The sequence below is a fragment of the Ipomoea nil genome, unplaced genomic scaffold, assembly GCF_001879475.1.
Source record: "Ipomoea nil cultivar Tokyo-kokei standard unplaced genomic scaffold, Asagao_1.1 scaffold2280, whole genome shotgun sequence".
NCBI lineage: Eukaryota > Viridiplantae > Streptophyta > Magnoliopsida > Solanales > Convolvulaceae > Ipomoea > Ipomoea nil.
In genome coordinates this window covers 4,374,045-4,401,410 of record NW_017618708.1, presented here as the reverse complement: position 1 = coordinate 4,401,410, position 27,366 = coordinate 4,374,045, and the positions used below count along the sequence as shown (strand labels likewise).

Here is a 27,366-nt window from a genome sequence, read left to right as displayed (position 1 = left end):
GGCTCTAAGATTGTACATACTTGTTTGTGTGGTCACTTTTGGATTACTTTTGTACATAAATTTTTTGAATTGAATATACATACTCAATTTAAAACTAATGCAAAAAAAATATCACATTAGGTTATGCTATTTTATAAAAATGTTCGTAACTAAAATGTAAATTTGCAATGCAGCATGTGTTGCATTGACTTGAACTATTATATTATAGTGTATGATAGTTAAACAAAGTAGTGTATGGTAGTTAAACAAAGAAGCCAAATTAGGTTATTATAGTGTTGCATTCAAAATATATATCTATCTCACTACACAGGAAATATTATTAAAGTGAATATCATTTTATTACAACAGATTAGTATAATTTGAATTTGTTCATTTAACTTAGAGTTTTTTTTTTATGTACATGTTTGTATTCATCATCTCCCAACCCCATAGTTGTTTCAAATTAGTTGAACTTTTCTCGAATTAAGGTTATTAGTTATTTAGTACTTACTTGATGTGGGATTTTATTATACAGGTTGATTTATTTTTCTGCGAGTGGCAGATATATGTTGCAATTAAAGTGAACAATGGTGAAGGCAAACAACTTAAGGTACTATGTTGTTTTGAAATCAATACTTGTAAGTTATAAGATCTACTTTACTGTAGTTTTAGATAGTTTGTACTTATCTAATTAATTACCAACTTTTTAGGGTTGAAAGTAATCTCAATAATCGCATGTGTAATGTCCTTAAAGCTACAAAAAAGGTACACTGCTCTTATTGAATAATCTCTTTATCTACATTGTCAAGAAAAATCAATTAGTACTACTTACATCACTATTCTAAATAGGAATCCTATGTTGAATCTGTATATATAATGTCTTTTCAGCATGTTTGTTGAATATTTAATTATTCCATTGCATCACCCATCATTCTTGAGACTGTACCTAAACAAAAAATCAAGAAAAAATGAAAGATAGGTAATATAAAACTGTCCCATAGAAATCAATTATCCAAAATTTGACCAAATTTGGGAGTTAGGCCCAAAATTACAGTCGAAACAAATTACAGTGGTAAAACAATAGCCACTGAATATTCCATATTCTTTATTCTAGCAAGTTGCTGTTTGTACCTTATTCACCTGCAAAAAAACCTCACTTCCATGAATTACACATAGCAATATGACCTATTAGCAGTTAGTCACAGTAGTTAATATCAAGTAGTGATAAACAGTTATACAATAATAGCAAAACAGTTATCCAACCTTAGAAAATAATAGAACAACAACAGTGTCATAAGTAGGATCACGCAGGATTAGCAAAATACATAATACTAAATTGTCTAGATCATGATAACAATATTTCTTAAGAACAAATCATGCTACATTTTTTCCTCTTGATGTTGGATTCCTTCAACTTCTTGCGACTTTTGGATGAAGAAAACTCATCCAAAAGTGACCTTTTAGTAGTTACTGAATTCACAACAGTGTCATCCACATCCTTTTGAGAGGGCGGCACAGATGCAGGACTATTAACCTCTTCTCCAATAGATTCTTCATGTGTATAACAAAAGCATGATTCAGTTATAGTATTAGGTAATAAAAATTACATAACTTATTAAGAGGTTTAGTAAGAAATTCTTACTTCAGAATTTTCATGAGTGGTGGTTTCCTCCTCAAGCCTCCTTGACATTAAATCCTGCTCTTGATGCTCCACAAATATGTCACTATAGGTTTTCAGCAAATGTTTTTCCCTTACCCACCGCAACACATTGAATGGAGAATTAATACCCCTCTTTAGAGCCTGTTTAAAACCTATTTTAAATAGCATTTTCATTCCCACAATAGCATCCAACTCAGGGGGTACTTCAACATCAACCTGGTAATTTAGTTTGCAAAAATTTACCTCCTTGTATTTCTGATACAAAAGAGAAGCAGGGATCCCCACGAGTTCTACCACTTCTCTATCCCAAAGCAAGAGTGGAACATCTCCACTCTTGTCTAGAGCAATGATCACCACTTTATACCTAATTGTACCCTGGGTATATGGCTTTTGACACTTAGTACAAATGAGTGATCCTCCCTCTTCTTTAAGTTTCTTATTACAGCCGGGTGACATGCATGATACATAATACCACCCATCCTCACAATCTAAACCCAAAATCTCTGCAGCAACAGAGTATTCCCCATCCTATAAAATACACATAGATTAATTAATGTGTAAAAGAAATAGAGCAAGTGAGATATAATTTAATTATGAACAGGTAGTAAATTTTTTTGCTTACCTCTTGAATCTTCTTAAGATCATAGCAGGTAGTGACAATGACAGAAGCATTTTTAAAGTCACTAATGCCTGTAGACTGTGAGTGCAGAGTGCCAGTACTAAGACTTCTCATGGGAGTATTTTCATATTTCAACCTTCAACAAAATTGTTGAAGAAACAGACTTGTTATATAGCTGCTGAAATTATAAATAATCTTTATACTATTCCATTATTTATATACTAACATTTTTTTCCAGAAAATGACATGTGATGAAAATATTTTCTGATGCTCATACTTGACTAAATTCATAAAACATTTATGACTAAATTGCCTATTTGCCTTATTTCTTTGGGTTTTGACATGCTGTTATGTGCCCACTGCCAAACTGTGTCTGTGTCTGATCTCTTGGGTTAAATGTAAGTAGAAATTTCTTAGTGTTCTTTATATACTATTCCATTATTTATATACTAACATTTTTTTTTCAGAAAATGGCATGTGATGAAAATATTTTCTGATGCTCATACTTGACTAAATTCATAAAACATTTATGACTAAATTCCCTATTTGTTTCTAGGAATTACAGTATGACTAAATTCCCTAAACATTTATAATTAATTGTTTCTAGGAATTACATTATTACAGTATATTGTTTCAGAAAATGTTTTTTATCTGACTAATTACAGTAGATGAGTAAATTTACAGTATATGACTAATTACAGTAGATGAATAATTCACCTTATTATATTACAGTATATGACTAATTACAGTAGATAGTAGATGAGTAATTTTTTTATCTGACTAATTACAGTAGATGAGTAAATTTAATAAGACTTAAATTATGTCTACTTACTTTGACTTGAACTCTAGGAATTCCTCAAAATCCTCATTGAACCAAAGCTTGGTAGCATCGTATGAGCTGGTGATTCTCACCTCACCTAAAAAAAAAAAAAAAAAAAAAAAAAAAAAAAAAAAAAAAGCCATAGATATATTAGGTAATTGAACTGAGTAATAGACATTAGACTCAACAGGATAGAGAAACTCACCACTAACCACCTTAGCCCGACAGCACTGAATGACTACAATAAGTGGTTCCTTCGAATCACTATTGTAATACGGCATAAGAGAAGATACATGTTCATTCCACAGTGTACATGTCAGGGTGTTCTCACTGTCATCAAATCAGTAAAAAACAAAAAAAAAAAAAAAACTATTGTATTAAAGACTAAATAGAGTAATTGGGATAATTGAAGCAAAGTAAATTTATTTAAAACTTACGCATTGTCTGCAATTTGAAAGTCAATAAGTCGTGCACCTATAATCTTATCCATAGGATTATAGATCTCAATGACACGACCAATAACATCTGCCAAGTTAGAAAGAATTACAGTAAGATGTTAGCAGTTCAGTTTAGTAAGATATTAAAAAACTTTACAAATGTAGAGATAGTACCAATAAGTTCCTTGTCATTAATATCGACTGTGTCTTTTAAAGAAATGAAACACTTTAAGCGAAACATTTTAAAAGGAAAGCCTATAGAAATATAGAATTTATCTCCTTCACTTGTGATTTATAGTTGAATTTGATCATATACTCATGTTGTATAATCTTGTACACATAGTAATTTGTGGCAGCCATGAAATTTTTAATTTCGAACAGTTTCCCCTCTTTTAATATTTCTCTATATTTGATCACATCTTTTTTTTTGAATGGTGGCATGAATGTAGTCTCCCTGCCAATCACAAAAACAGAAATTAGTAAGATTTGAAATAGGATTAGATTAGTAGATAGCAGTAATATGATGCACTAAAAAAAAAAAAAAAAAAAAAAAGGAGTACCTCTTCATCATGCAACAACACTTCCATACTCTTACTGGTCTGGCCCTCTCCCCTTTTCTCTGGAACTTCGTATACCGGTACTGCTCTAACCCGGATTGCCCTGAGCTGGTGTTCAAGTTTGATGTTTTTCACAGCTATGAACATTGAAGGCATTTGTTCAACCAAAAGTGATTTCAAATGCTAGGACAATAATCTGATTTCCGGAAGGAATATTTGCACCCAGAAGCCGGTTATTTATAGAGTTTGAAGATTTGAAGATTTCAAGTTTATGAACAGCAGCCACTTTATGGGAAATAGACGATTTCATTGAATGTTTAAAATGCAGATTTAAACTCTCCGTATTCGCTGTATAAATTTCTTTTTTTTTTTTTTACTGTGAGCATCTCTTTAGTTAGGCTTTTGTTATCCGATGATGACAATGTTATAGTTTAGACTACCAAGAGTTCTACATTAAATGAACTGCTTGGGAAGCAAGGACTGTAGCATGGATATATTTGAATTACTTCAGATTATGAAGAGTTTTCTCTATTAAAACGGCTAGGCAAATTCCCAATGTGTAATGTCATTACACACGCGATTAAATAACTGGATATTCTATCTATGATATCTTCTCAAAACGTCGTAGTATCAAATGGGCGGGAAAAACTTTTGCCAAAAACTTCTTGCTTTATTATAGAGTTAGATTATATTAGATGAGTTACATATTTAAATAAACAAATTCGACATTAAATTACTTATGTATGAATTTCTTATATATAATCTTGCATTAATATACTTTCAAATATTTATTTAATTATAAACATTAGGCATTAACTCATTCGTGCAATGCGAGTGAACAACTAGTAATATATATACAATTCAAGTTTTTTGTGTTTTCAGTGACATTTGACAATTCACTTTTAATCCTTTAAAAAAAACATTTTGATTTAGTCTTAGTATTATTGTGGCATGACCATTTCTAGTCCTCCACCAATAAAATTGTTTAAATTCCGTATAGGAATAAAGGCCAAATTGACCACTGAACCTAGCAGCTAGTTTTCTCTCATTCCTTCCCGTTACCAACTTACGTAGAGGTTGAGTTGTTGTTTTTTTTCCTATTTTCTTTTCTTCCTTTCCTCTTTGTTCTTGGAGTGTGTCTTCTCCAGCTTCCTTCATTCTGCTTTAGTTTTCAATATAATTTGATTAAATAACTAATTACATTTTTGTGTATAATTCAATGACTAATTTGACTTTTAATCCAATTTTATAAAAAATTAAATTGTATCACTATATGGCTACAAGTCTACAACAATGTAGAGAGTAAAATTGTATTTTTTTTAAGGCACAAGTGTCAAATAGGCCTATCTACTACTTCGAAGTGCTCAATTCCCCTATTAACTAAAACATAATCTAATTTGACACACTTACCTCTAAAAATTTGGGAATTAGCTTTTTTTGCAGGTTACCTCCAGGTTGCAACTCCACACTGCTGACATGTAATTTTATTTAAATAAAAATGGTCATAATGTGAAATTTACTTCCTAGTCTCCGACGAGAACTCAGCAAGAACCCTCCAACGTGCGAAATAATTTCCGTTTTTCAGTTCTTCATAATCTCTCGTCCTCCTCAATGGTCAGCAGTGGTCAGTAGCGTATTTTATATATATATATATATATATATATATATATATATATATATATATATATATATATATATATATATATATATAATAAATGTGGTAGGGAATACCCCGACAGACATGCCACGTGTTTTATTCTTATTTATGCAGGTTACACGTCGGATATTCTTGGAATAACCTGGTCGTACCCGACCGGCGTCTTCAGTTCCCGATCGATAGCCCTTAGACGAGAGAATCGAGAAGAGGCACGTGGCAGTGTTAGGCGCTGACAGGCAGGGCTCGCGGGGTGAAGACACGTGGTTGCTACGTGGGCTACATGCCGGCCGGCCGGAGCTGTGTCTCCGGCCTAGCGGCTATAAATACCCACGGCGGCAACAGTGTGAGGGACTTTTGGAACGATCGATAGGCTATTTACAGAGCATCCCGACCGCAGTCAGTCGGCCCTTGGAATAGCCACTTAGATTGTATTAGGTCTTTCTCACTCGATCAATAAAAGATTTATTTGCTTTATTTGGTCTTGTTATTACTTTAACCGCTCTACGTGGAATTAGTACTATCATTTTGGCGTCGTCTGTGGGCATTCGTGCAAGTAAGCTAACGTTTGACGAGCGCCGGTTCTATCTTTCACCATGTATCCATTTGCGTACAACCTTCTCGGCGATGATCAAGCAGACGCAGCGAGCTCGTCTGATCACCAGCACACCCAGTATCAAGGTCAGACCGTTGACCTCTACCTCAACCTCTCACCGCCTCATCCAGCAGCACAATACCCGGCCACCTAGCAGCCGGTCAGTTATATCCAACCGGGATATCCACCACCCGTCAACAGTTCCAGTATCCCGGGCAGTATCCTTACCCGGTCCCACCTCCACAATATGGATATTGGCCCGGTCAACCGATGTTCTATACACCACCGACTGGTTATCCCCCCTATACGCCTGCGTACACGGCTCCAGCCCCAGCTCCTCCGATCTACCCGACCGTCTAGACCGAGCCGGAGCATCAGCCCACTTCCCGGGTTAGACGCTCGGCTCGTTCGAGGTTGGGGTCGCAGGGTGCAGAGGCCATGGAGGTACCATAGCAGGCTCAGCAAGCACAACCGGAGATACATGCCCAGGCGGAGGACCCTGAGGTCGAAGCCAACCGGGCAGTAGCATTTGAGCGGCTCTGTCCAGCAATGCGGCAACGATTAGTAGTGGGTAGCCAGGAGGGTTCGTCTGCGCATAGTGGGTCAAAATCACACCGTCGATGACGCGCCCAGGAGCCGACCCAGGCCCAGACGGCTGAGCTTAACGAAACCCGCGGACTGCTCAACGACCTCCAAGCGAAATTCGCTCGGTTTCGAAACGAGCACGCAGTGAGACCCCCGGTCGATCAATTAGCCTCCTTATTGAGGACACCCTTCACGGCGGAGATAATGGCCCAGCCATACCCGCTCGATCTACAAGTCCCGGGGAACAAGGGTTATGATGGCCGTACGGACCCTGAGGTCTATGTCAACGCTTATTACGACAACATGATGATGATGGGCTTGTCAGACGCCGTGATGTGTAGGGCTTTTTACTCCACGCTTTCCGGTCGGGCGGCGGAGTGGTTTCGAACGTTGCAGCCGGGTTCCATCTCTGATTTTCCTACCCTGGCGATGAAGTTTATGCGGAAGTTTGTTACTTCCAAGATAGTGAGGAAGCCCTACATGTACCTGGAAAAGGCCAAGCAGTTGGAGGGGGAGAGCTTGTCTGACTTTTTGGTCAAGTGGAAGGCAGTGGTCGGGGAGGTTGAACCGATGGATGATCTTACCGCCATCTACATGCTCCATATTTCCCTCCGGGCCGGCTATCTATATCAGGATTTCATCCTCCACCCCCGACCACCTATGAAGAGGCCCTTTGAAGGGTGACGGACTACGCTAACGCCGGAGAAGCGAATGCCGTCAAGAGATCGCAAGAGGGCGGGACTTCATCCCGCAAACCCACCGGTTGGGCGGAGCATCGATCGGGTGATGATCATCCCCGACCCTGCACCCGGCCCGGCGAGTTTACGGCTTTGAACCGATCCGCTGCTGAAGCTATGCAGTACGCTCAGTCCTGCAATCTTATTCGCCTCCCTCATCCCGGACAAGACGGACCGGACAAGTCTAAGCACTGCGCTTATCACCGTTGTGCCGGGCATGACACAGAGGAGTGCACACACTTGAAGCAGCTATTGGAAGATTTGCTGAATCTGGGAAAGCTGAACAAGTGTGTGGGTAAGAGAGAAGAGACGAAGAAGGAGACCGATCGGAGAGATAATAGGCGTTCTCACCAACGCTCAGATCGGTCGGGTCAGGATCGCAGAGACCCGGACCCTCCATCTAGCAGTCGACCGGCAGGCAAACCGCTCATCCATGTGATTTTTGGCGGTTTGGACGACGCTTCCCGACCGAGGGAGAGTTGCCCGGTGGCGATCGTAAACTCCCGTGATACCGGGAAAAGGCAGAAGATGGAGCCTATAACCTTCACCTTGGAGGACCAACCCAATAGTGGTGACCACGGATTGGAAGCCCTCGTGGTCACAATCGACGTGAACGGGACCGATGTCCAAAGAGTTATGGTAGACACAGGGAGTAGTGTTAACGTCCTTTATTTGGACGTGTTTGAAAAGTTACATCTGGACAAAAGCGAGCTGATTCCGGTCGGTGTACCATTGTCAGGATTCACCGGGGCCCTTATTCGCCCCGAAGGAAAAATTACACTCCCGGTCGAGATCGGTACCCCGCCAAAATCTATCAAGACCGAGCTGGAGTTTGTTGTGGTAAATCTACACTACGTTCACAACATTATCTTGGGCCGACCTGCCATCATGAAGATCGGTGGGATAATTTCAATGCCCCATCTGTGCATGAAATTCCCCACCCCCAATGGGGTCGGTGTAGTTCGTGGAGATGTTCAATCCGCAAGGAAATGTTACACCTGGGTCGTTAACAAGCGTGATACTGGGACGTCTTCCCGGGTGAACACGATCGTGAAAGAGGCTACCAGTGACCGGAAGGAACAACCCGAGCCTTCCAAAGAGATCGAGGAAGTTCCCCTGTCCGAGGACCGACCAGACAGGAAGATCCAAATTGGCCGGGCCCTTACCCCCGAGCTACGATCAGAAGTGCTAGTAGTTCTTCGTGAATTTGCTGATATCTTTGCGTGGGGGCCCGAGGACATGCCTGGGATCGACCGTACAATAATCTGCCACAAACTTGCCGTAGATCCCGCGGCCAGGCCGGTCGTCCAGAAGACGCGGCCCTTATCTTCCGATCGCCGAGAGTTCGTCAAAGAGGAGGTCAAGAAAATGGCGTTGATTGAGCACATCTGACCGGTGATTTATCCCGAGCGGGTGGCTAACATTGTTTTGGTTCCCAAGCCCCCAGCGTGGAGGATGTGCATTGATTTTACCGACCTCAACAAGGCCTGTCCACTCGACCCATACCCACTCCCGAGTATTCATCAAATGGTCGACGAGACGGCCGGGGCCGAGCTCATGAGCTTCATGGATGCTTTTAAAGGTTATCAGCAGATAATGATGCATCACGAAGATGAGAGTAAGACAGCCTTCGTGACTCCGAATGGGCTGTACTGTTACCGAGTGATGCCGTTCGGCCTCCGTAATGCAGGAGCAACATATCAGAGGATGGTCAACATGCTCTTTGCGGATCTTCTAGGTCGAACTATGGAAGCGTATATAGATGATATGCTGGTCAAGATTCGGGACCGATCCGACCACACTCACGACCTCCGGGAATGCTTTCAGATCATGAGGAGGTACCAGTTGAGATCGAACCCGACCAAGTGCACATTTGCGGTTCAAACAGGGAAGTTTCTCGGCTATATGATGACCAAGAGTGGGATCGAGCCCAACCCGGCTAAGGTCAAGGCTATTCTGGATATGCAACCACCCACCACAGTTCGGGAGGTTTAACGGCTGACCGGCCGGTTGGCAGCTTTAAGCCGTTTCCTCTCCAAGTTAGCCGAGCGCGCTCTATTGTTCGTTAAGGTACTGCGCAAGGTAAATGGATTCGTCTGGGACGATGAGTGCCGAGCGGCTTTCGATGAGTTCAAGGAATATCTCATGTCACCCATCGTACTATCGAAGTCAGAGCTCGGGGAAGTGCTAGATGTGTACCTCGCCGTATCCGATCGAGCAGTAAGCGCAGTATTGTGCCGAACTGATCCAGAAGGGGTCCAGCGACCGGTGTACTATGTGAGTCATGCGCTCCATGGTCCTGAGCTCCGGTACTCCTGGCTAGAGAAGGTCGTCTATGCACTCTACATAGCAGCGAAGAAGTTAGCTCCCTATTTCCAAGGTAGAGCCATTCGAGTGTTGACCGATCATCCGATCGGTCCAGTCCTTCGAACCTCTTCTTCTTCAGGGCGCTTAGTTAAGTGGGCGCTCATGTTGACTCAATATGCTATTGAGTGCCGACCACGACCAGCAATCAAGGGTCAAGCGTTGGCAGACTTCTTGGTCGAGTCCACCGCTCGAGAAACCCGACCCCCGGAGGTCGAGGACCCCGAGGCGGCGTGGTGGTCGTTGGCCATCGACGGATCAAGTAGCAAAAAGGGAGCAGGAGGAGGGGTCGTGGTAACGAGCCCGGAGGGTTTCAAAGTGTATTTTGCGTTGATGTATCAATTCCACCCGACCAACAACGAAGCCGAGTACGAGGCCTTTGTCAACGGCCTACAATGCGCTCGGGATTTGGGGGCTGAATACATCCAGGCTCAGACTGATTCTGCACTCGTGGTCGGACAGGTCCTGGGTGATTATGAAGTAAATGGTGAGCGATTGCAAGCTTACCGGGATCTTACCATGGAAAAGCTCACTTTGTTCCGAGGGTACACCGTTCGACATGTTCCCCGATTGGATAATGCTGATGCGGACATTCTGTCCAAATTAGCTCAAGATGCCCCGGAACACATGTCGAAGATTGCTCGGATCTTGGTGATCCCGAGGCACAGCATCCACCGATTGCCGGTCGCACCCATCCAACCGGCGGAGGACACATGGATCACCGATCTGATGGAATACCTCGAGAACGGTCGGCTCCCAGACGACCCCCAACGTGCTCGGAAGGCCAAGCTTAGAGCTCTAAGATTTCAGGTTCAAGATGGTCGTCTGTATAGGGGTCGTATGGAGGCCCGCTCATGCTCTGCCTGACCGCGTTTGAAGCTGATCTGGTTATGAAGGAATTGCATTCGGGCATCTGCTCGTCACACCAAAGAGGCCGATCGCTAGCTCGCCGAATCATGCTGATCGGATATTACTGGCCGTCTCTTCAACTGGATTGTGAGAAACTAGCAAGGGAGTGCGAGACATGCCAGTTGTTCGCTCGGATGCCCGGACGACCGGCTACATTCTATCAGCCAGTCACGCTGCAATCCCTTTTGCAAGGTGGGGGGTGGATATTTTGGGACCATTCCCTCAATTATCTGGACGGGGGAGGTTCGTCATTGTCTCCATCGACTATTTTTCCAAGTGGATCGAGGCCGAGCCATTAGCCACGATCACTTCTCAACAATGTGTTAGGTTTCTTTGGCGCAATGTCATTTCCCGTTTTGGCGTGCCCGTGCATCTCATCAGCGACAACGGCCACCAGTTTGTAAGCCAATACTTTCAAAAATTTCTTGCCACAATCGGGACAACCTCCATCCGGTCGTCGGTGGCTTACCCCCAGAGAAATGGACAAGTCGAGAATGCCAATCGGACAATCCTGGAAGGTCTGAAGAAGAAGTTGCACTCCGCCGGTCGTAGCTGGGCTGATGAGCTCCCTTATGTTCTCTGGACTTATCGGACGACCCCGAGGGAGGCAACATTGGAGACGTCGTTCGCCCTTGTCTATGGGGCCGAGGCTCGTCTCCCAATCGAGGCATGGATCCCGACCACTAAGGAGAGGTCTTACAACGCTTAGGAGAACGAACACTCCATGGTCGTGGATCTCGACGGACTGGAGGAGAAGAGAGAGCTAGCCGCTCGGCGTATGGCCGAGTACCAGAAGAGAGTGAAGAGCTCGAAAGATGTTCGGGTTAACCCTCGGTATTTCCAAGTTGGAGACTATGTTATACGCCATCGAGAGGCAAGTCAGCCTTTGGAAGGTGGGAAGCTAGCTCAAAATTGGGAGGGTCTGTATATCATCACAGCCGTCGTGCGGCCGGGAACCTACCGGTTGGAGACAACGACCGGGAGATAGATCGAGGGTACGTGGAACTCTGAGAACCTCGTTTTGTTTAGGCATTAATTTATGTAATTTTAGATGGAGTGGGGGCTTCGACCTACGAGTGGGCCCATCCATCATTTCTTGTTTATAAATTGTTAACCGTCTGCGAACGGGAGTTATTAATGTATATACGATCGGTGATTGCTTGACCGTTTGCATACGGCGGCCCGATCGATTTTTTCAAAATTGTTCAAGCATGAAGTAGGTTGTTCTAAATCTGCTTCACCAACCAGTCGTGCTCGGAATCTACCCGATCGAGACTCGACATCAACAGAAGAAGAGGGGCGTTTCGCCCCACACCACACCTCTCCCTCGGTCCCGACCGATAGGGGTGAACAGTTAATTGGCTCTAATAGCCATCTATCTAGTAGGCTCTAATAGCCACCTACCTCTTGGCCGGTCGAAATCCTAACGATCGCCTATAACGCTCATCTTCGGCGGACGATCGGGTCACACCATCGATCGGGGAAAACAGAGCTACATCAAAAACTCCCCGATCCGTCCAACTTCTTTACACTGTCGCACTCACTCGTGCCTTGTGTGCAAAACAGTGTGGGGGCTAGGGTTAAGGAAGTAAATCACAAGGCTAGGCGATCGGAAAAACCCCGAACGAACAGGCCAATCACAAGGCCAGGCGATCGGGAAACCCCCGAACGGATAGGCCAAAAAAAGTTTTTCGAAGTTTTCGAAAGGCCAAAAGGCCATTGGGTCGGGACGTGCACGACCGACGACCGACGTACAACGAACAAAAGTAAATGCATAGAAAATAGCCCGAACAAGACAAGTTTGAAGAAAAACTTAAAATTTTATAAACAGTGCGCCCGGTACAGATCGAGACCGGGCTCCCGAGGGAGTTCACTTACACAAAAACAAAGAAGTAAACCTAACTACTTCTTCGCAGCAGCGTCGCTCGGCTCAGCCACATCCTCCTCAGGACCGAACGGCGACATGCCGGGGTCGGCGACTTCGTCCGGGAGGGTCGTCAAGACCAGCTGGAGATCCTCGCCCTCGAGGGCTTCCTCCATGAATGCTTGGGTCTTCTTCCGCATTTTTCGCTGGCCGGACTTGAACGCCCAGCGCCCGAACGCCCAGATCAGCGCTTCCCTGACCTTGGTCTTCCGGGTCTCCCGGAGGAACTTCGTGCCAGACGCCTCGTCCCGGTAAAGGTGTTGCGCCAAGTCACCAAGGTTGGCCAGTCGGGCCTTGGCTTCTTTTGCCTCCCCGAGAGCCTCTCTCGCGGCTTTCTCGGCCAGATCCTGGGCCCCTTTCGCTTCCCTGGCGGCCTTCTCCACCGCTTCCCGACCTTCCTTGGCTTTCTTCAGTTCAGCCTGGAGCTCGGTAATCTCCCCCTGTCGCCGCTCGACAACCTTCTTCAGGGCATCGGCCTCGTTGGCCAGCAATGCTCGAAGCTGGAAGAGCTGGGTCGCTCGGGATATCTGCAAAACAAAAGGCGATCGGGATTAGCCCGAGCAAAGTCACTTGTATGAAAATAAGAAGACAAAAGTTTTACCTCGGCCAGATCGAGGCCAATATTCTCAGCCACCTGGGTCGGGCTGAGCTTGGTCATATCCTCCCTGACCGGCCCGGAATTGCCGATCCGGGTGAGGATAGATGCATCACCCGCAATAGCCCTGACTGGGGGGGCTCGGGCTCGGACTGCGCTGGTCCCTCCGGCGCTTCAGTGCCCCAGTATCTTCAGGCCCCTTCTCGGACGCCTTTTTCTTGCCCTTCCGAGCAGCCACCCGAGAGACCAGGACGTCGGAATTCTCGACCACAAAGCCTTCGGCTGTGGTGACGGTTGTAGATGCGCCAATGGGCCGGGCGGTCGGGATTTGTTTTTCCCCGGCTGACTTAGCCTTGGTCTTCTTTTTCCCGAGCACGATTTTGGCTCGGGGGGCTCGAGGTGCCTCATCTTCTTCGAAGCCCGCCATTTCTGCAAAAAAAAAAAAAAAAATGGTTAGACCGAGGTCGGAAAGAGATCGGGGAGTTAGGGTCGGGGACGATCAGTAAGTGTTAGACCTTCGTTCGTCGTCACAACCCGAGGAGCCGCCCTCACAATCGTCACGCCCGTTGGCACAGGCACGTACTTCTCCTCGAGATCGTATCGTGGCGGTGGCAGTCGGGCCACATCATAGCATTCCCTCGAGCAGAAGATCTTGTATTCATGGACCTCACTCGAGATCTTGGAGACGGCATCCTGTAGGGCCTTCGTCTCGACCGACACCACTTGCTTCCGGTAATGAGTGCTCCACGTCCTCTCGACCGGAAGGATCCATGGGTTATACTCGACCGAGAAGATTCTGTTCTTCCAACCTTTGTTGTTCCCAGGCAGGTGGTCGATAGCGCACATGTCCGCCCGGGACTGGATCATCAGAAACCCACCTCCATACTTGGCCGGTAGGGTCTTCACCTGGTAGATGAAGTTGAACAACTCCATCGTGCACGTCACTTCGTGCCGAGCGCAAATTTGCGGAAAGCACGCTAAAATCCTATGCGCGTTCGGGCAGATCTGGGCCGGGACCACTCGGTAGTAACCCAGAAATGCGGTCAATAGAGCAGAGAAGGGGATCTAGATCGGTGCTAGGAGCGAGTCGAAGTGCATCTCGATCCACTTGCCTTCGTGGCGATCGATGATGTTCCCCAGGCTCCGACGGGTGTCGAAACGAGCCCGACCGGCGAGTATGGCAGAGATCTTCGACGCTTCTCCCTTCGTTAACAAACTTTCTTGTTGTGCGACGCTCTCGCTGTTTAGGAAGACAAACTCCCCATCGGCTGGTGCGGGCGGGGCAGCTGGGTCTTCCTCGACCAGGTGAAGACCCTACCCTCCTGTGTGGCCTCCCGATCGTCAGTCGGGGGTGCTGCCTGAGGGTAACCCCCAATTACCCGGGTTGGCGTTTCCCGAGCAGCTTCGGTCGAGGAGCGTCGTTCGCTCGTTGTAGTCTCGCTCCCGCTGCTCGATCCGGTCGAGCTAGACGACCTTTGTCGCTCGAAGGCTCTCTGTGGTCGTTGAACGACCTCTGGTGAAGATGCTTCGATGTCGATCTCTTCGCTGAGCTGCTCGACTGCGTCGTCGTAATCCGCGCCCGAGACATTCTGGCTGTCTGTATCCGACATGCTGTCTTCCTAAAGGGTGGTCGGGACGCTGTTAGGGTCGGATACGACCCGGTCGTGGTCAGTTAAGGCCCGTAGTCGGCCATTGCTAGATAACGAAAAGCGAAAAAATAAAGGCTGAAGGAAAGAGAACTTACCGAGTGGTTGCAGTTAAGCTGAAAGTCTGGAAATTCTGGTTGCTCGACCGACTCTTGCAGTTGCTCGCTCGGGATGCTCCGATCGACTGAGAGGGTTGGTAGAAGTTCAAATAAATCTCAGAAGGGCTTATTTATAGGACAACTTTTGGGCGGGAAACGGCCCACTTGTGCGAGGTGACCGTTGCGGACTCCGAGGCGCGTAGAAGCTGACACGTGGCACGACAGAATGACAGTTGTCCGGTCGGGTTGGCGGCGGACGTTTGGACTTCTTCATCCTGTCCCGTTTTTTCCCGGGCGGTTAAAAAGGCCCGGGCTAGGGGGCTCTTGGTAGGGAATACCTCGACCGACATGCCACGTGTTTTATTCTTGTTTATGCAGGTTATAGGTCGGATATTCTTGGAAGAACCCGGTCGTACCCGACCGGCGTCTTCCGTTCCCGATCGATAGCCCTTAGACGAGAGAGTCGAGAAGAGGCACGTGGCAGTGTTAGGCGCTGACAGGCAGGGCTCGCGGGGTGAAGACACGTGGTTGCTACGTGGGCTACATGCCGGCCAGCCGAAGCTGTGTCTCCGGCCTAGCGGCTATAAATACCTACGGCGGCAACAGTGTGAGGGACTTTTGGAACGATCGATAGGCTATTTACAGAGCATCCCGACCGCAGTCAGTCGGCCATCGGAATAGCCACTTAGATTGTAGTAGGTACTCGATCAATAAAAGATTTATTTGCTTTATTTGGTCTTGTTATTACTTTGACCGCTCTACGTGGAATTAGTACTATCAGAATGTATAAAAGTATAATTGCATAATATTAGTATAATTATCTAATAATTATTATGGTAATTAAAAGATTAATTGCAAAAATTATTAATATAATTGATTAATTATTATTATGTTAATTAAACTAATAATTACAAGTATATTAGTACAATTTAATAATTACAATTAAACATGGATCGAATTTTTTATATATAATAATTACAATTAATTCATTCATATATAGAGGAGGATGGAAAAAAGTAAAGGTGATATGGTGAAAAGGAATATACTTAAAGTATAAAAGTATAATTGCGCATATATTAATATAATTGACTAGTAATTATTATGATAATTAAGCTAAATATGGATCATTAGATTTATTTTTATAATAATTATAATTAAATTATTTATTTTTTTTTCTCCTATTTATTTTAGTAATAATATAATCATTACATAAATCATATTACATATTGAATTTTTAAGATAATTACAGACAAACGAATCATATATTATTCACTTAAGGAATAAGGGTCAAATAGGCCACTGAACTGCACACAAGAATGCAATTAGGCCACTGAACCTAAAAAATCTACAATTGGGTCCCTAAACTAACCAATTTCATTCAATTTTTCCATTTTTCAGGTTTCTCAAGTTGCTAACAAGTTACCCCTCCACCTAGGATGCATATGTGGCATTTAAAAAAAATTAAATTAGTTTTTTTTTTTTTGAAAACCTTAAATTAGTTTTTTTAATGTTTGAAAAATGAACAAATTGAATGAAATTTGTTAGTTTAGGGACTCAATTGTAGATTTTTTAAGTTCAATGACCTAATTGCATTTTCGTGTGTAATTCAGTGGCCTATTTGACCCTTATTCCTTCACTTAATTGAGTTATGGGTGTTACCGCAAGTTATGATTTTTATTATATAGAAGAATAGAAAGAAAAATCGAAGAAGGATAGAAGGATGTGAAGAGTAAAATGGTAACTTTTTTTTTTTTTGAATGCAGTAAAATGGTAACTTAATTGTCATAAAATTTTAAGAAATCGAGTTGAGAGTCCAATTTCAACAATGACGATGGTGTAAAATGAAAAGTTTAACAAAATTTAACCTAACCCTAATCCTAACCAGGGACGGAGCCTGGCATGGGGAGCTGCTCACACGGTAAAAAACTATACAGCCCCAAAACGACGTCGTTTTGGGGTATATATTTAATATTTTTTATTCATTTCTTCTTGTTTCTTCCTACGCGGCTAAGCCTTTACCAATTACCATTTCGCCTCTTGCCCTCTTCGCGACTACCACTACCGCATTGCGCATACCGGCAGATCGCAGTCCGCAGATACCAATCGCCAAGGGAAGAGTTGCTGCTACCAATCGCCAAGACCGCAGGGCGCAGACGACGACGGCGAGCATTCTCAGGCGCTCACAGTATGGTCCACTTCCGCAAATAGTTGCTTTTTATCCTTTGTTTTGAATTCCATTGACCAATTGATTCATATCTGCTCAACTGCTCTGTCTCTTTAAACCTAATTCATTGCCTGATTGCTTCTTAATTTCTTATTCATCTGGAAGACTGGAATTTTGGATAAAAGAGAAAAACCTAAAAATCTAAAATTTAGTTCATTGCACTTTGGATTGGGTTGCATTTGATTATTTGAAGTTGCATTTTATAATTTATTGCTTCCTATAGATAATAGATGAAAATGAATTTGAGATGATTTTGCATAGTTTGCTTAGGAATTGGGAATTGAGGCTGTGTTGCCACTTGCCAGTGAGCCAGTGACGTTCTGAGTGGTCTGAGGGATTGCTTAGTTTGCTTAGGAATTGAGAATTGGGGCTGTGTTGCCTTACTTTGCTAGAATGCTAGTTTGCTTAGACTCTTGCTAGTTAACAGTTAATGTTTGCCTATGATTTGCTCTAATTCATATTCATTAGCTCTATGTTTACACTTTACTTGAAATACACTACAAAATGCTCTATGTTTACTTGTTTAGATAATTAGATTATATATATTTTTTGTTCAGTTATGGAAAAATTCTTTAAAAGAAAAGCAACTTTTGAGGATTCATCTAGTAAGGTAAGGTAGTCGCGAAGTGTCAAGTACAAGGCCTCGTATTTGAACATTTTTAATTTATTTTATCTTTGCTTTTTCACCCCCACTCTAACAAATTTATGGCTCCGTCTCTGATTGATTGTTTAGAAATTAAGCTTGTCACCTTTGATTCTCAATACCATAGTGAACCTTAATAAGTGAAACAAGCTTGGACACTATGTTCAAACCTTAAATTCACCCTTGTTCATTCGAGTTCAGCCCATTTTACACCCGTAAATGCAATCACATTTCACCATTAAACCAGATCTCAGAGCTCTTATTCTTTCCCGTAGTTCTACTTCTTGCTTGAGTGCATGTCTAATTTTATTGAACTTAATTTCATTGCATATTTGCATTTCTTTTTCTCAGGTATTCTGATAATCTTATATCGTCTTTTACATTTTCAGTTGGAACTTGGGAGGAATGGGCCGAAAACCTGGCACCTTGTATGTAAACCCAAAAAAGTTTGGGAGCCTTCAAAAGCCATGTGCGAAGGAAATGATTACATTTCTCAGTTGTCTGGCGCTGAATCAGAACAAAGATGATAAATGCAGTCGACAAAAATCACTTTTAAGTACCTGCATGGAGGCTCAGGTAATGAGAATTGCATTTGGGAGAGGATAATAGCGTGTAATTCGGTCTATCTATTATTAGTTTAAGATTCTTAGCACTATGAGAAGTTTTTAAATATATGTACAAAAATTTCGCTTAACCAATATTGCAATGTTGCTCCTTCCTCTGCAGAGTGGCAAAAACCGAAAGTCTTGGGGGAGTGTCAATTATCACCTCCAGAAGCTCAACCGGGGAAAGAAATAGTTCCTATTTGTTCTATTGGATTTTACGTGCTCTATTTGACCAGAGTATGATATGAGACAGTAGGTATGTTTGCAAAGAAGTTGCTGAGCTTAGTACCTTTTTATTCTGAATTATGACAAAATATGAATCTTATTCTCGTAACATTAATGTATTCAATAAAATCCTTCCCAAATTGCTGCCATGTATGCTTGTTTTGTTTTAGTAGGTTTGCAGGCAACATATCACTGAAAACTTGAAATGCTTTTTTCAATAGTTATACTGAATGTTGTTCACAATTGTGATATTCAATATATAAATTGTGAACATTCAGTATGTAAATTGTGTGTTTTTCCACCTTACAGTAGTTGCCTTTCATCATATTTTTCCTATCAATACAGTTTTTTTGTGTCTCTATTATGATAACCTTGTAGATGTATGACTTATCCTGCAACTAAATTTGTGGAGAGTTGATGGTTGTTACAACATAAAATACTCACTCCACTTCAGACAGGGATTGATGCATATTTGCAGGTGTCAATTCTTGTAATTTCAAGCAATTTGTTTACTTTCAACCGCCACTATCCAACGTCTTCTCTTCATTCTTTAAAAGAAAAGGTTCAAATTAGCTCCCGAATTACATCTGAAAATGCAATTAGCCTAACTCGATTACTTTCACAACTTATTTACTTGCTTATAAAAAACGAGACTAAGAGCTTGCTACCCTAACTAATGTATAGACGATCAGGTTCCTTGATATCTTAATATTAATATGCTGACCAGAAAAAAAAAAAAATCAAAGCAAGCCATAATATTGTAACAATTATCAATGATAGCGCTGACCAGAAAAAAAAATCAAAGCAAGCCATAATATTGTAATAATTATCAATGATAGCGCTAGTGTAGGAACGATCATTGAGATTGTGAGACAAAGCTGAGATAGCTTTAGCAGATTCCAAAGAAATAGGTGTGAGGTCAAGATTCTTGATCAACAGCTCCTTAATCTCCATCATTTGAGAGCAAGACCGCACCCAAGGATGATTCAAAACCACTTGACAAATAAGATTATTTGGACCAGAAATTCACGGTTCATTGTGGCGTCTGGCCTGGAACATCTTGCCACCATCAACATTTCATGCATTTAGATGAGCATTAATGTCAGCCAAAGCTACTGGTTTCCCATTCCAAAGTTGTTGGTTCCGAGTGTGCCAATACCTTTGTAGTCAGTGACACGAAGTGACTTTTTCATATGGTGAAAAAAGTAATTATGAACAGATATTGCATTGTAACAGAGTCAATAGTTCAAAAAAAAGTTTTAAATATAATAATAATAATAATAATAATAATAATAATAATAATAATAATAATAATAATAATAATTTTTCAAGAAAATGGTCAAATAGGCCTCTAAACTTTACTCCAAAAGTCAATTAGATCCTAAACTTTTAAAAAGTGAAATTAAACCCTCAAACATGTCAAATTAGGTCAATGAAGCCCAAAAACCGATAAATGGCATGTTATTACAGGTCATTTCAATTCCGGCGACGAATTCCGGCCACCAGCGACAAAATTCGGTTGTCCGGTCGTCTTCCACCGGAGAAGACGGCACCAGATCTGGTCGTTTTCTCCACTGGAGAAGACGACCGTCCTGTCGTTTTCCACCGGAGAAGATGAGGTCTTGTCGTCTTCCACCGGAGAAGATGACCGGACAACCGTCTTCTCTAGTGGAGAAGACGACCAGATCTGGTGCCGTCTTCTCCAATGGAGAAGACAGCCGTCCGGTTGTCGTCTTCTCCGGTGGAGAAGACGGCCAGATCTGGTGGCCGGTGGCCGGAAGTCGTCGCCGGAACTGAAATGACATGTAATAACAGGTCATTTACCGATTTTTGAGCTTCATTGATCCAATTTAACATGTTTGGGGGTTTAATTGCACTTTTTTAAAATTTAGGGACCTAATTGACCTTTGGGGTAAAGTTTAAAGACTTATTTGACCATTTTCTCTAATTTTTTCTCTTTACTTCCTCCTTTTATAATAATTTTAAATATTATATTATTATTATTATTACTTTTAAAAATGAATAATAAGTCATTATAAGTTAAAATAACACAATTCACTAAGACACTAACCGTCATTCTATATGTTATTAGTTAACAAGTATTTTACTAAGTATCTTTCACAAATAACTAATACTATCAGCTGACCAATTCAACTAACAGCTACTAGCTGATTGAATTAGCCATCAACTAGCCACTATTGTCAAACACTCCCATTATGTTTTGGAATGTTCTCTTAATAACAGCTTGAGTGTCAAAACAATTAAATAGAATTTCATATCACAGGTGATCTTTAGTACATAAATCAGATGGGGAAAACAAAGAAGAAAGAAAATGTAAAATTTTACATAATTGATATTTTTCAGTATATTGGTGGCTTTGTGGATTTAGAAATGTGCATATACATACATACAACCCTAAACATAAAAGAAAAAAAAAAATACAATCTGACCACACCTATGACTACAAAAACCTCTGAACAAAAACTAACCTATATGTTATCTTCCAAAACAATCCCAAAAATTCCAAGCACAAATCCAATAATTATATGCTAGTTTTTGGAGATATAGACACCAAAGTTGTCAGGAAAATTATCCAAAATGGATGCTAAGCCATGAAAGGTGTTCAACTCAAACCACAACCGTTTCGCCGGTTAGCCCATCCTGAAGCTGCACAGACCCATCCTTCATCAGATTAAGGCTGAGGCTCTTGAACCTTTCTCTCGAGTATTGCCGAGATGCCTTTCTCCAATCAGTTCCAGTTTTCATCATTGCAACAAACTCCTCGTAACTAATTTGCCCGTCCTGAAAAAATTGACGATTACCCAATGCACGAACCAAAACTAGTTTTGAAACCATTTATCCATTCAAAAACAAGGAAGATAAGTGTTCAATCTAACCTTATCTGAATCAACTTCTCGCATAATCTCATTCAGTACACTGATGTCACATTCGCCCGATTCATCGGCCAAAGCTTCTCTTAGCTCATCAAGATCAATGTACCCGTTTCCATCTTTGTCAAAAAACAAGAACGCTCTGTGAAAATGCTCGTCATTCTCCATTCTCTGTAGGTGAATTATAACTGCTACAAACTCCCCATAGTCCAGGAGACCATTTCCATCAACATCAGCCTAATCAATATTCAAATCCACCATAAGAGAGACGATTGAAACTAAACGACAACATATCGTCATTTAAATACTCTACATCAATAAATGTGAGTGGCAAAAAAAAAAATGCTTGAAATCTAATAACTGCTGGAGTAGAGGTTTCTGTTGGGCAAATTATACCATGGACCAGGGTCTACCCCTGATCAAAAAATAACCTTGAGATTCTGTATCTATAGTTGACAGATTATGTACCTGTAGCTATCATATTATGTGTCAGAAATTATCAAGTCAGATTCTGTATGTATAGTTGACACATACTGTACCTGCAATTGATAGTTTCTGTACCTATAGCTATCATATTATGTGTCAGCAATTATCAAGTTATTTGTTTACTTGTACAGAAACGGTTAACTGTAGGCACATAATGTGTTAACTGAAAGTACATAATTTTTGTATCAGAATTTACAGTGCAATATGAACCCTGGTTCATGGTATAACAATTATTTTTGTTGGGCGGAGGCCGTTAAAAGGGTCAAGCCCATCAATTGGTGGCTAGGGGGATTGTTGGGTAAAAGGCCAAGTCCAGCACCCTACCTCTCGAAAATGTGATGCCGGTCTAAAATGAAATAAAGTGACGCCTTCGCTATCAACTATAGCTTTTGGCGTAGTGGTAAGCGTTTGATCCTATAAGTTTCCAAGAGCTGAAGCAACCTTATTAGCCTCATAGTGTAAGAGAATGAAGAAGCATGAAGATAGAAATAAAGAGATTACTTCAACATGTTAAGGGAAACAGTGATAGTTACCACTTACCACATCCATCAATAACTTTATCTCGGGCTCTGCCAACTTGGAGCCAACTTTCCGGAGTCCAGCTTTAAGTTCTTCATACGTAACTTTCCCATCACCATCCATGTCCACCATCGTGAACATTTCTCTGATTACTTCTACCTCATCAATGGTTAAGTGTTCTGCAATAACCTATTACACCATTCGAAAAGGAGTTCTTGCTTAAGTACATTGAAATTTTTCAAAGAAACAACAAGTAAAACCCATAATAAGGCGACGATTTGTACCCCAACCCGCTTAGATAATGCATAAACTACACGAGAAATGTTATCATCTTTTCAGCTAGTAAAAGTTTTTCAGGATGTGCTTTATTGAATGTCACAGTCCAGATGAACACTTAATCAAATTGCGAATTTCCTAACACAAACACGTTAGCAGCTTACCCGCAGTGCTTTCTTTTTGAATTTATTCATAAGAGAAAACTGCTTCAGACGTGTCCTGACTACATCGCCCAAAGGAGCATTTGGAGCTTTCTTAGCATTTTGAATCCAAGGGTGGTCTGTAATAAAGAACGAAGTAGCATGGCAATAAAAATTTCGTAATCAGCTCGAGGAAACTTTGCACATTCAAAGAAAGTATGGTAGTCCTTACCAAGTACTTGTTGGGCAGTTAAGCGCTTTTTGGGGTCTGGTTCGAGCATCTGCCTAACAAGACTTCTCGCGCTTTCAGAAACTTGAGGCCACGGTTCTCTCTTGAAATCAATCACTCCCCTCAAAATCGCGAGAGCAACCCCTTGTTCAGTTTCTGCAGCAGAAATGAAATATTCGAGAGTTAAAGAGACGAGAGGAATGAAGCCAACAAAACCAAACCAAAGCAGAATGGCAAAAATGAATACCAGCCCAGAATGGAGGAACCCCACATATCAAAATGTAAAGGATAACCCCAGCACTCCAAATATCAACCTCTGGTCCATAATTCCTCTTCAAAACCTCAGGTGCCATGTAGTATGGACTCCCCACAATCTCAGAAAATTTCTCACCTGAAATCATCAACATTTTTTTAACTTTCAATATTCACTCAATTCTTGAGGATGACACAAGCTTAAAAACAAGTTGATAGGTTCTAACACAACAATTACATTAACCACCTAAAATCAAACAATTTGACCCCAAAACAGAATCTTTGAAAAACCTACTTCAAGAAAATATGCTTAAGGTTGGGAATTCATACAGAACTCAAAGATTAAGACTAATGTATACATTATAAATAGAGAAATGAACATCAAATTATTACTGCAACCCAAAGTAATTTCAAAAGCAGGCAACCCCAGTCAAGTTGATCATGTTTTTAGCTTACAAAGTTATAAATTTGACTCCCGGGTAAGAGCAACCTATTGGTCTTCTTGATTTGATGGTAATGGTCAATCTATGGGATAATGATTGAGTGTTTCCATACTAATTAAACAAAAAGCAGAAATTTTTAAAGATAATGGTAATACAAAAGAGAAACTATCAGTCTATTATCACCCAAAATTATCCCACCTCTTTGAGTCTCCCAATGAATATGTATACTCCATGGAAGTTCAAATGAAAAAAGAGGATAGAAAAATCATAAAACCATTGGTAATATACTGAAAATTTAAGAGAAAATCTGCTAAAAGCATACCAGGCTTGAAAAATACAGACAACCCAAAATCAATAGCTTTAAGCATAGAGTTCTCTTTCTTATTGGCAAACAAGAAATTCTCAGGCTTCAAGTCTCGATGCATAACTCCATTGGCGTGACACATACGCACAACCTCCGCTATGGTCTTGGCCACGGCGGCGGCGGCTCTTTCACTGTAATGCCCTCGGGCCACGATTCTGTCGAAAAGCTCGCCCCCTTCGCAAAGCTCCATCACCAAGTGGACGGCCTCATCGTCCTCGTAGGTGGCCCGGAGCTTGACGATGTTGGGGTGGTCGGGGAGGCTCGACATTATGGCCACCTCACGGCGGACGTCCTCGATGTCCACGGCGGTGCGGAGCTTCTTCTTGGAGATGGACTTGCAGGCCAGGGCTTCCCGGGTCTCCCGGTCGGTGCAGAGGTAGGTGACGCCGAACTCGCCCCGACCCAGTTCCCGGCCGAGGATATACTTGTCGGAAATTCGAGTCTTGGGGATGAAATCTTTCAACACCCGAACCGGAGCCGGAGAATCTGCGTACGGGTTCGGGCGCCGTTCTCTGGTTTTCTTCTTCTTCCCACCTTTCGCCGCCGCGGCTTCTTCTGGTCTTATACACGCGTTGCAGTTCCCCATGGCCGCCGCTGCTAGTTACGGTGGACGGCGGTGGTTGTCCCGGGAAAGGGAGGAGGAGTTGAGAGTTGAGACTTAGAGAGAGAAAGAAAAAATTCGCGGGGATAGCTGTTTTTCAAGAAACCCATTTGTGTTTACAATTTTCTAACTTATTTATTATTTCATTTATTTATAATTTACAATAACTTTTATTCAAAAAAAAATAACTTTTATTTTTTAAGAGAAAAGTTACCTTCACTATATGATATTAATAAAAAAAAAATTAAAAATAAATAAAATTGAGAACCAGCTTGATTGATCTAAGTCGGGAGTTCAAAATTTTTCTTGTATGTAAAAACTAATATGGACACAACATTACTCCTTGATTGGACTGGCAGGACACTTCGTGGCCTAACAAAAATAAAAAATAAAAATTTTGAGTGTCAAGAGAAACATGGAAAATTATTCTATGAATCCGCGTCTAAAAATACATAATTTATAATTTTATATACTAAATGTTCTCAATTTACATATTGAATGTTCACAATTTTTATATAATAAATGTTCACAAATTACATAGTGAATGTTCACAATTTATATATTGAATGTTTACAATTTACCTATTGAATGTTCACAATTTTATATACTAAATGTTCATAATTTACAATAGGTAAATTGAAAACATTCAATATATAAATTGTGTATTTTGATACATCTCTATGGCATAATTGTCCGAGAAACATATTTCATTAGTAATTTACTATAGTAAAAATGGCATAATTGTCTGAGAAACATATTTCATTAGTAATTTACTATAGTTTTTGTTTTTTGGTTGGATGAAAGAGGTTTTTTTGTTCATTTTTGTATAAAAATGTTTTATTTTTTAATAAATGAAAAAGAATATTAGTTATATATATTTCATACTTACTATTTTGTTTGATATCATATTTCTCTCATTTTAAATGAAATATTAGAAAAAATCACAAAAATTGTTGAACATAAGACAATATAGGAGGTAAGTATCACATATTTTGTAGTAGTATAGATGAAATTTATTTATTTATTTATTTTTGTGGATGGCAATGGGATGTTATGGTCTACCAAGGAGAAACCAATGACCTTCAATTCTTAGCTATATATTGACTTAGTCAACATGGGAGAATTCTCACTTGTTTATTTCTTTTGAATGGTTGTTTGGGTTAGATTACTTAGATATATAAAATCCAATTAGCCAAGAAACTTTTTTAGAAACTTCTAAATCTTTTTTTTTTTTAAATGAAACTTCTTAAATCTTAATTATATATTGATGGGAAATTCTAGAGTGATCATTTGTATTAAGAATATTATGTGTGATAGTTATTGAGAGATTGTTGATAATAATTAATGGATATGATAATCATATTTTATCAACACGGTAACTCTTTTGAAATAAGTTGGTCATATTATTTTTTTTGAATGACAAAAGAAAATCACAATTACTATCCCGATGATATGCACTGGCCACTGGGTAAATTCGCTAATTTACAATAACCCACAAATCATACTAAGAAATCACGTGCAACGAGCTTGACTAAGTGTTAACAAACATTAAACTCGTAACCTTTAAATATGATAGTCATGCTCTAACTACTTGATTATCCATTTCAGACCAACTTGGTTATTTTTAAATAATGATGAAAATAAACATAAAAAGACAATTACATTTATTTATTTAAAAAAAAAAAAACTTTATTCCATTAAATAATGATGAAAATAAAAAGAAAAAGGTAGGTGATATAATAATTCCTTAACGTGTAGAGAAAGGAGGGAACTTGGGGGAACTTTTTTCCATGTTTGGGGGCTAGTGATGAAGGATGATGGTCAATAATCATTATTTATTAACCACTAATTCTAATTATATTATATTCCGTAAAGACATTTTTATCTGGAAAATTTTATTCACACCACCTATTTTACTATTTGCACCACCTATTGAATAAGCCAAATCACTTTATTAAAAAAGTGCTATTTGCACCACCATGAAGGGTTGACCGTTGATGTCAAGAAAATTGAGGGGTTGAGATCGATTAAATGGATGTTTGTGGTACGCATAAGTTGTTGAACAATTTCAATTTTAATTTAGAGTGTCTTTGAAACTAGGCAAATAATTTCTGAAAATTATTTTTTAGTTTCTATAAATTAAAATATTTTCAGAGTCATTTTTATGGATTTCAAGCACACTCTTAATTTAAATGCATCGTTTAAAAATTTTTTTTTATTAGTAATGACATTTTGAATTGAATTTGATCGTTTCAAAAAATTAAGAATAAAGATTGTATAAAATCACCT

At 41.0% G+C, this 27,366-nt stretch overlaps 2 protein-coding genes and 1 long non-coding RNA gene across 4 annotated transcripts in view; 2 read left to right on the top strand and 1 right to left on the bottom strand.

Moving 5' to 3' along the window:
• Positions 1–16,255, top strand: part of LOC109150850 — a 17,288-nt gene extending 1,033 nt beyond the window's left edge. The window contains exons 2-3 of the long non-coding RNA XR_002049234.1: positions 3,368–3,373; positions 16,182–16,255. This is a non-coding gene — a long non-coding RNA (uncharacterized LOC109150850). The remainder of the gene's footprint in view (positions 1–3,367; positions 3,374–16,181) is intronic.
• Positions 16,256–17,203: 948 nt separating this feature from the next.
• LOC109150917 lies at positions 17,204–19,025 on the top strand. Its single transcript, XM_019298925.1, has 3 exons — positions 17,204–17,364; positions 18,436–18,622; positions 18,773–19,025. Exons 2-3 carry the CDS (start codon positions 18,452–18,454, stop codon positions 18,842–18,844), a joined length of 243 nt encoding a protein of 80 aa, XP_019154470.1. The 5' UTR covers positions 17,204–17,364; positions 18,436–18,451; the 3' UTR covers positions 18,845–19,025.
• A 2,101-nt stretch (positions 19,026–21,126) lies between these two features.
• LOC109150916 (calcium-dependent protein kinase 10-like) lies at positions 21,127–25,181 on the bottom strand. Of its 2 annotated transcripts, XM_019298923.1 has the most exons (7): positions 24,435–25,181; positions 23,665–23,808; positions 23,421–23,573; positions 23,213–23,328; positions 22,794–22,961; positions 21,774–22,004; positions 21,127–21,678 (listed from the first exon to the last, which is right to left on the bottom strand). In XM_019298923.1, the coding sequence occupies exons 1-7, from the start codon at positions 25,060–25,062 to the stop codon at positions 21,505–21,507; spliced, it is 1,614 nt and encodes a 537-aa protein (XP_019154468.1). In that variant the 5' UTR covers positions 25,063–25,181; the 3' UTR covers positions 21,127–21,504. The 2 variants fall into 2 exon arrangements, with proteins under 2 accessions (XP_019154468.1, XP_019154469.1); XM_019298924.1 differs by lacking the exon at positions 22,794–22,961.
• Between the last annotated feature and the right edge of the window lie 2,185 nt (positions 25,182–27,366).

Excerpts from the sequence above, each read along its gene's own strand:
- LOC109150917 (XM_019298925.1), top strand. The coding sequence starts at position 18,452 with ATGGGCCGAAAACCTGGCACCTTGTATGTAAACCCAAAAAAGTTTGGG. Across the intron at positions 18,623-18,772 it reads GTACCTGCATGGAGGCTCAG|AGTGGCAAAAACCGAAAGTC; the intron begins GTAATGAGAATT and ends CTTCCTCTGCAG.
- LOC109150916 (XM_019298923.1), bottom strand. The coding sequence starts at position 25,062 with ATGGGGAACTGCAACGCGTGTATAAGACCAGAAGAAGCCGCGGCGGCG. Across the intron at positions 23,329-23,420 it reads AACTGCCCAACAAGTACTTG|ACCACCCTTGGATTCAAAAT; the intron begins GTAAGGACTACC and ends TCTTTATTACAG. Across the intron at positions 21,679-21,773 it reads GAGAAGTTGATTCAGATAAG|GACGGGCAAATTAGTTACGA; the intron begins GTTAGATTGAAC and ends CAATTTTTTCAG.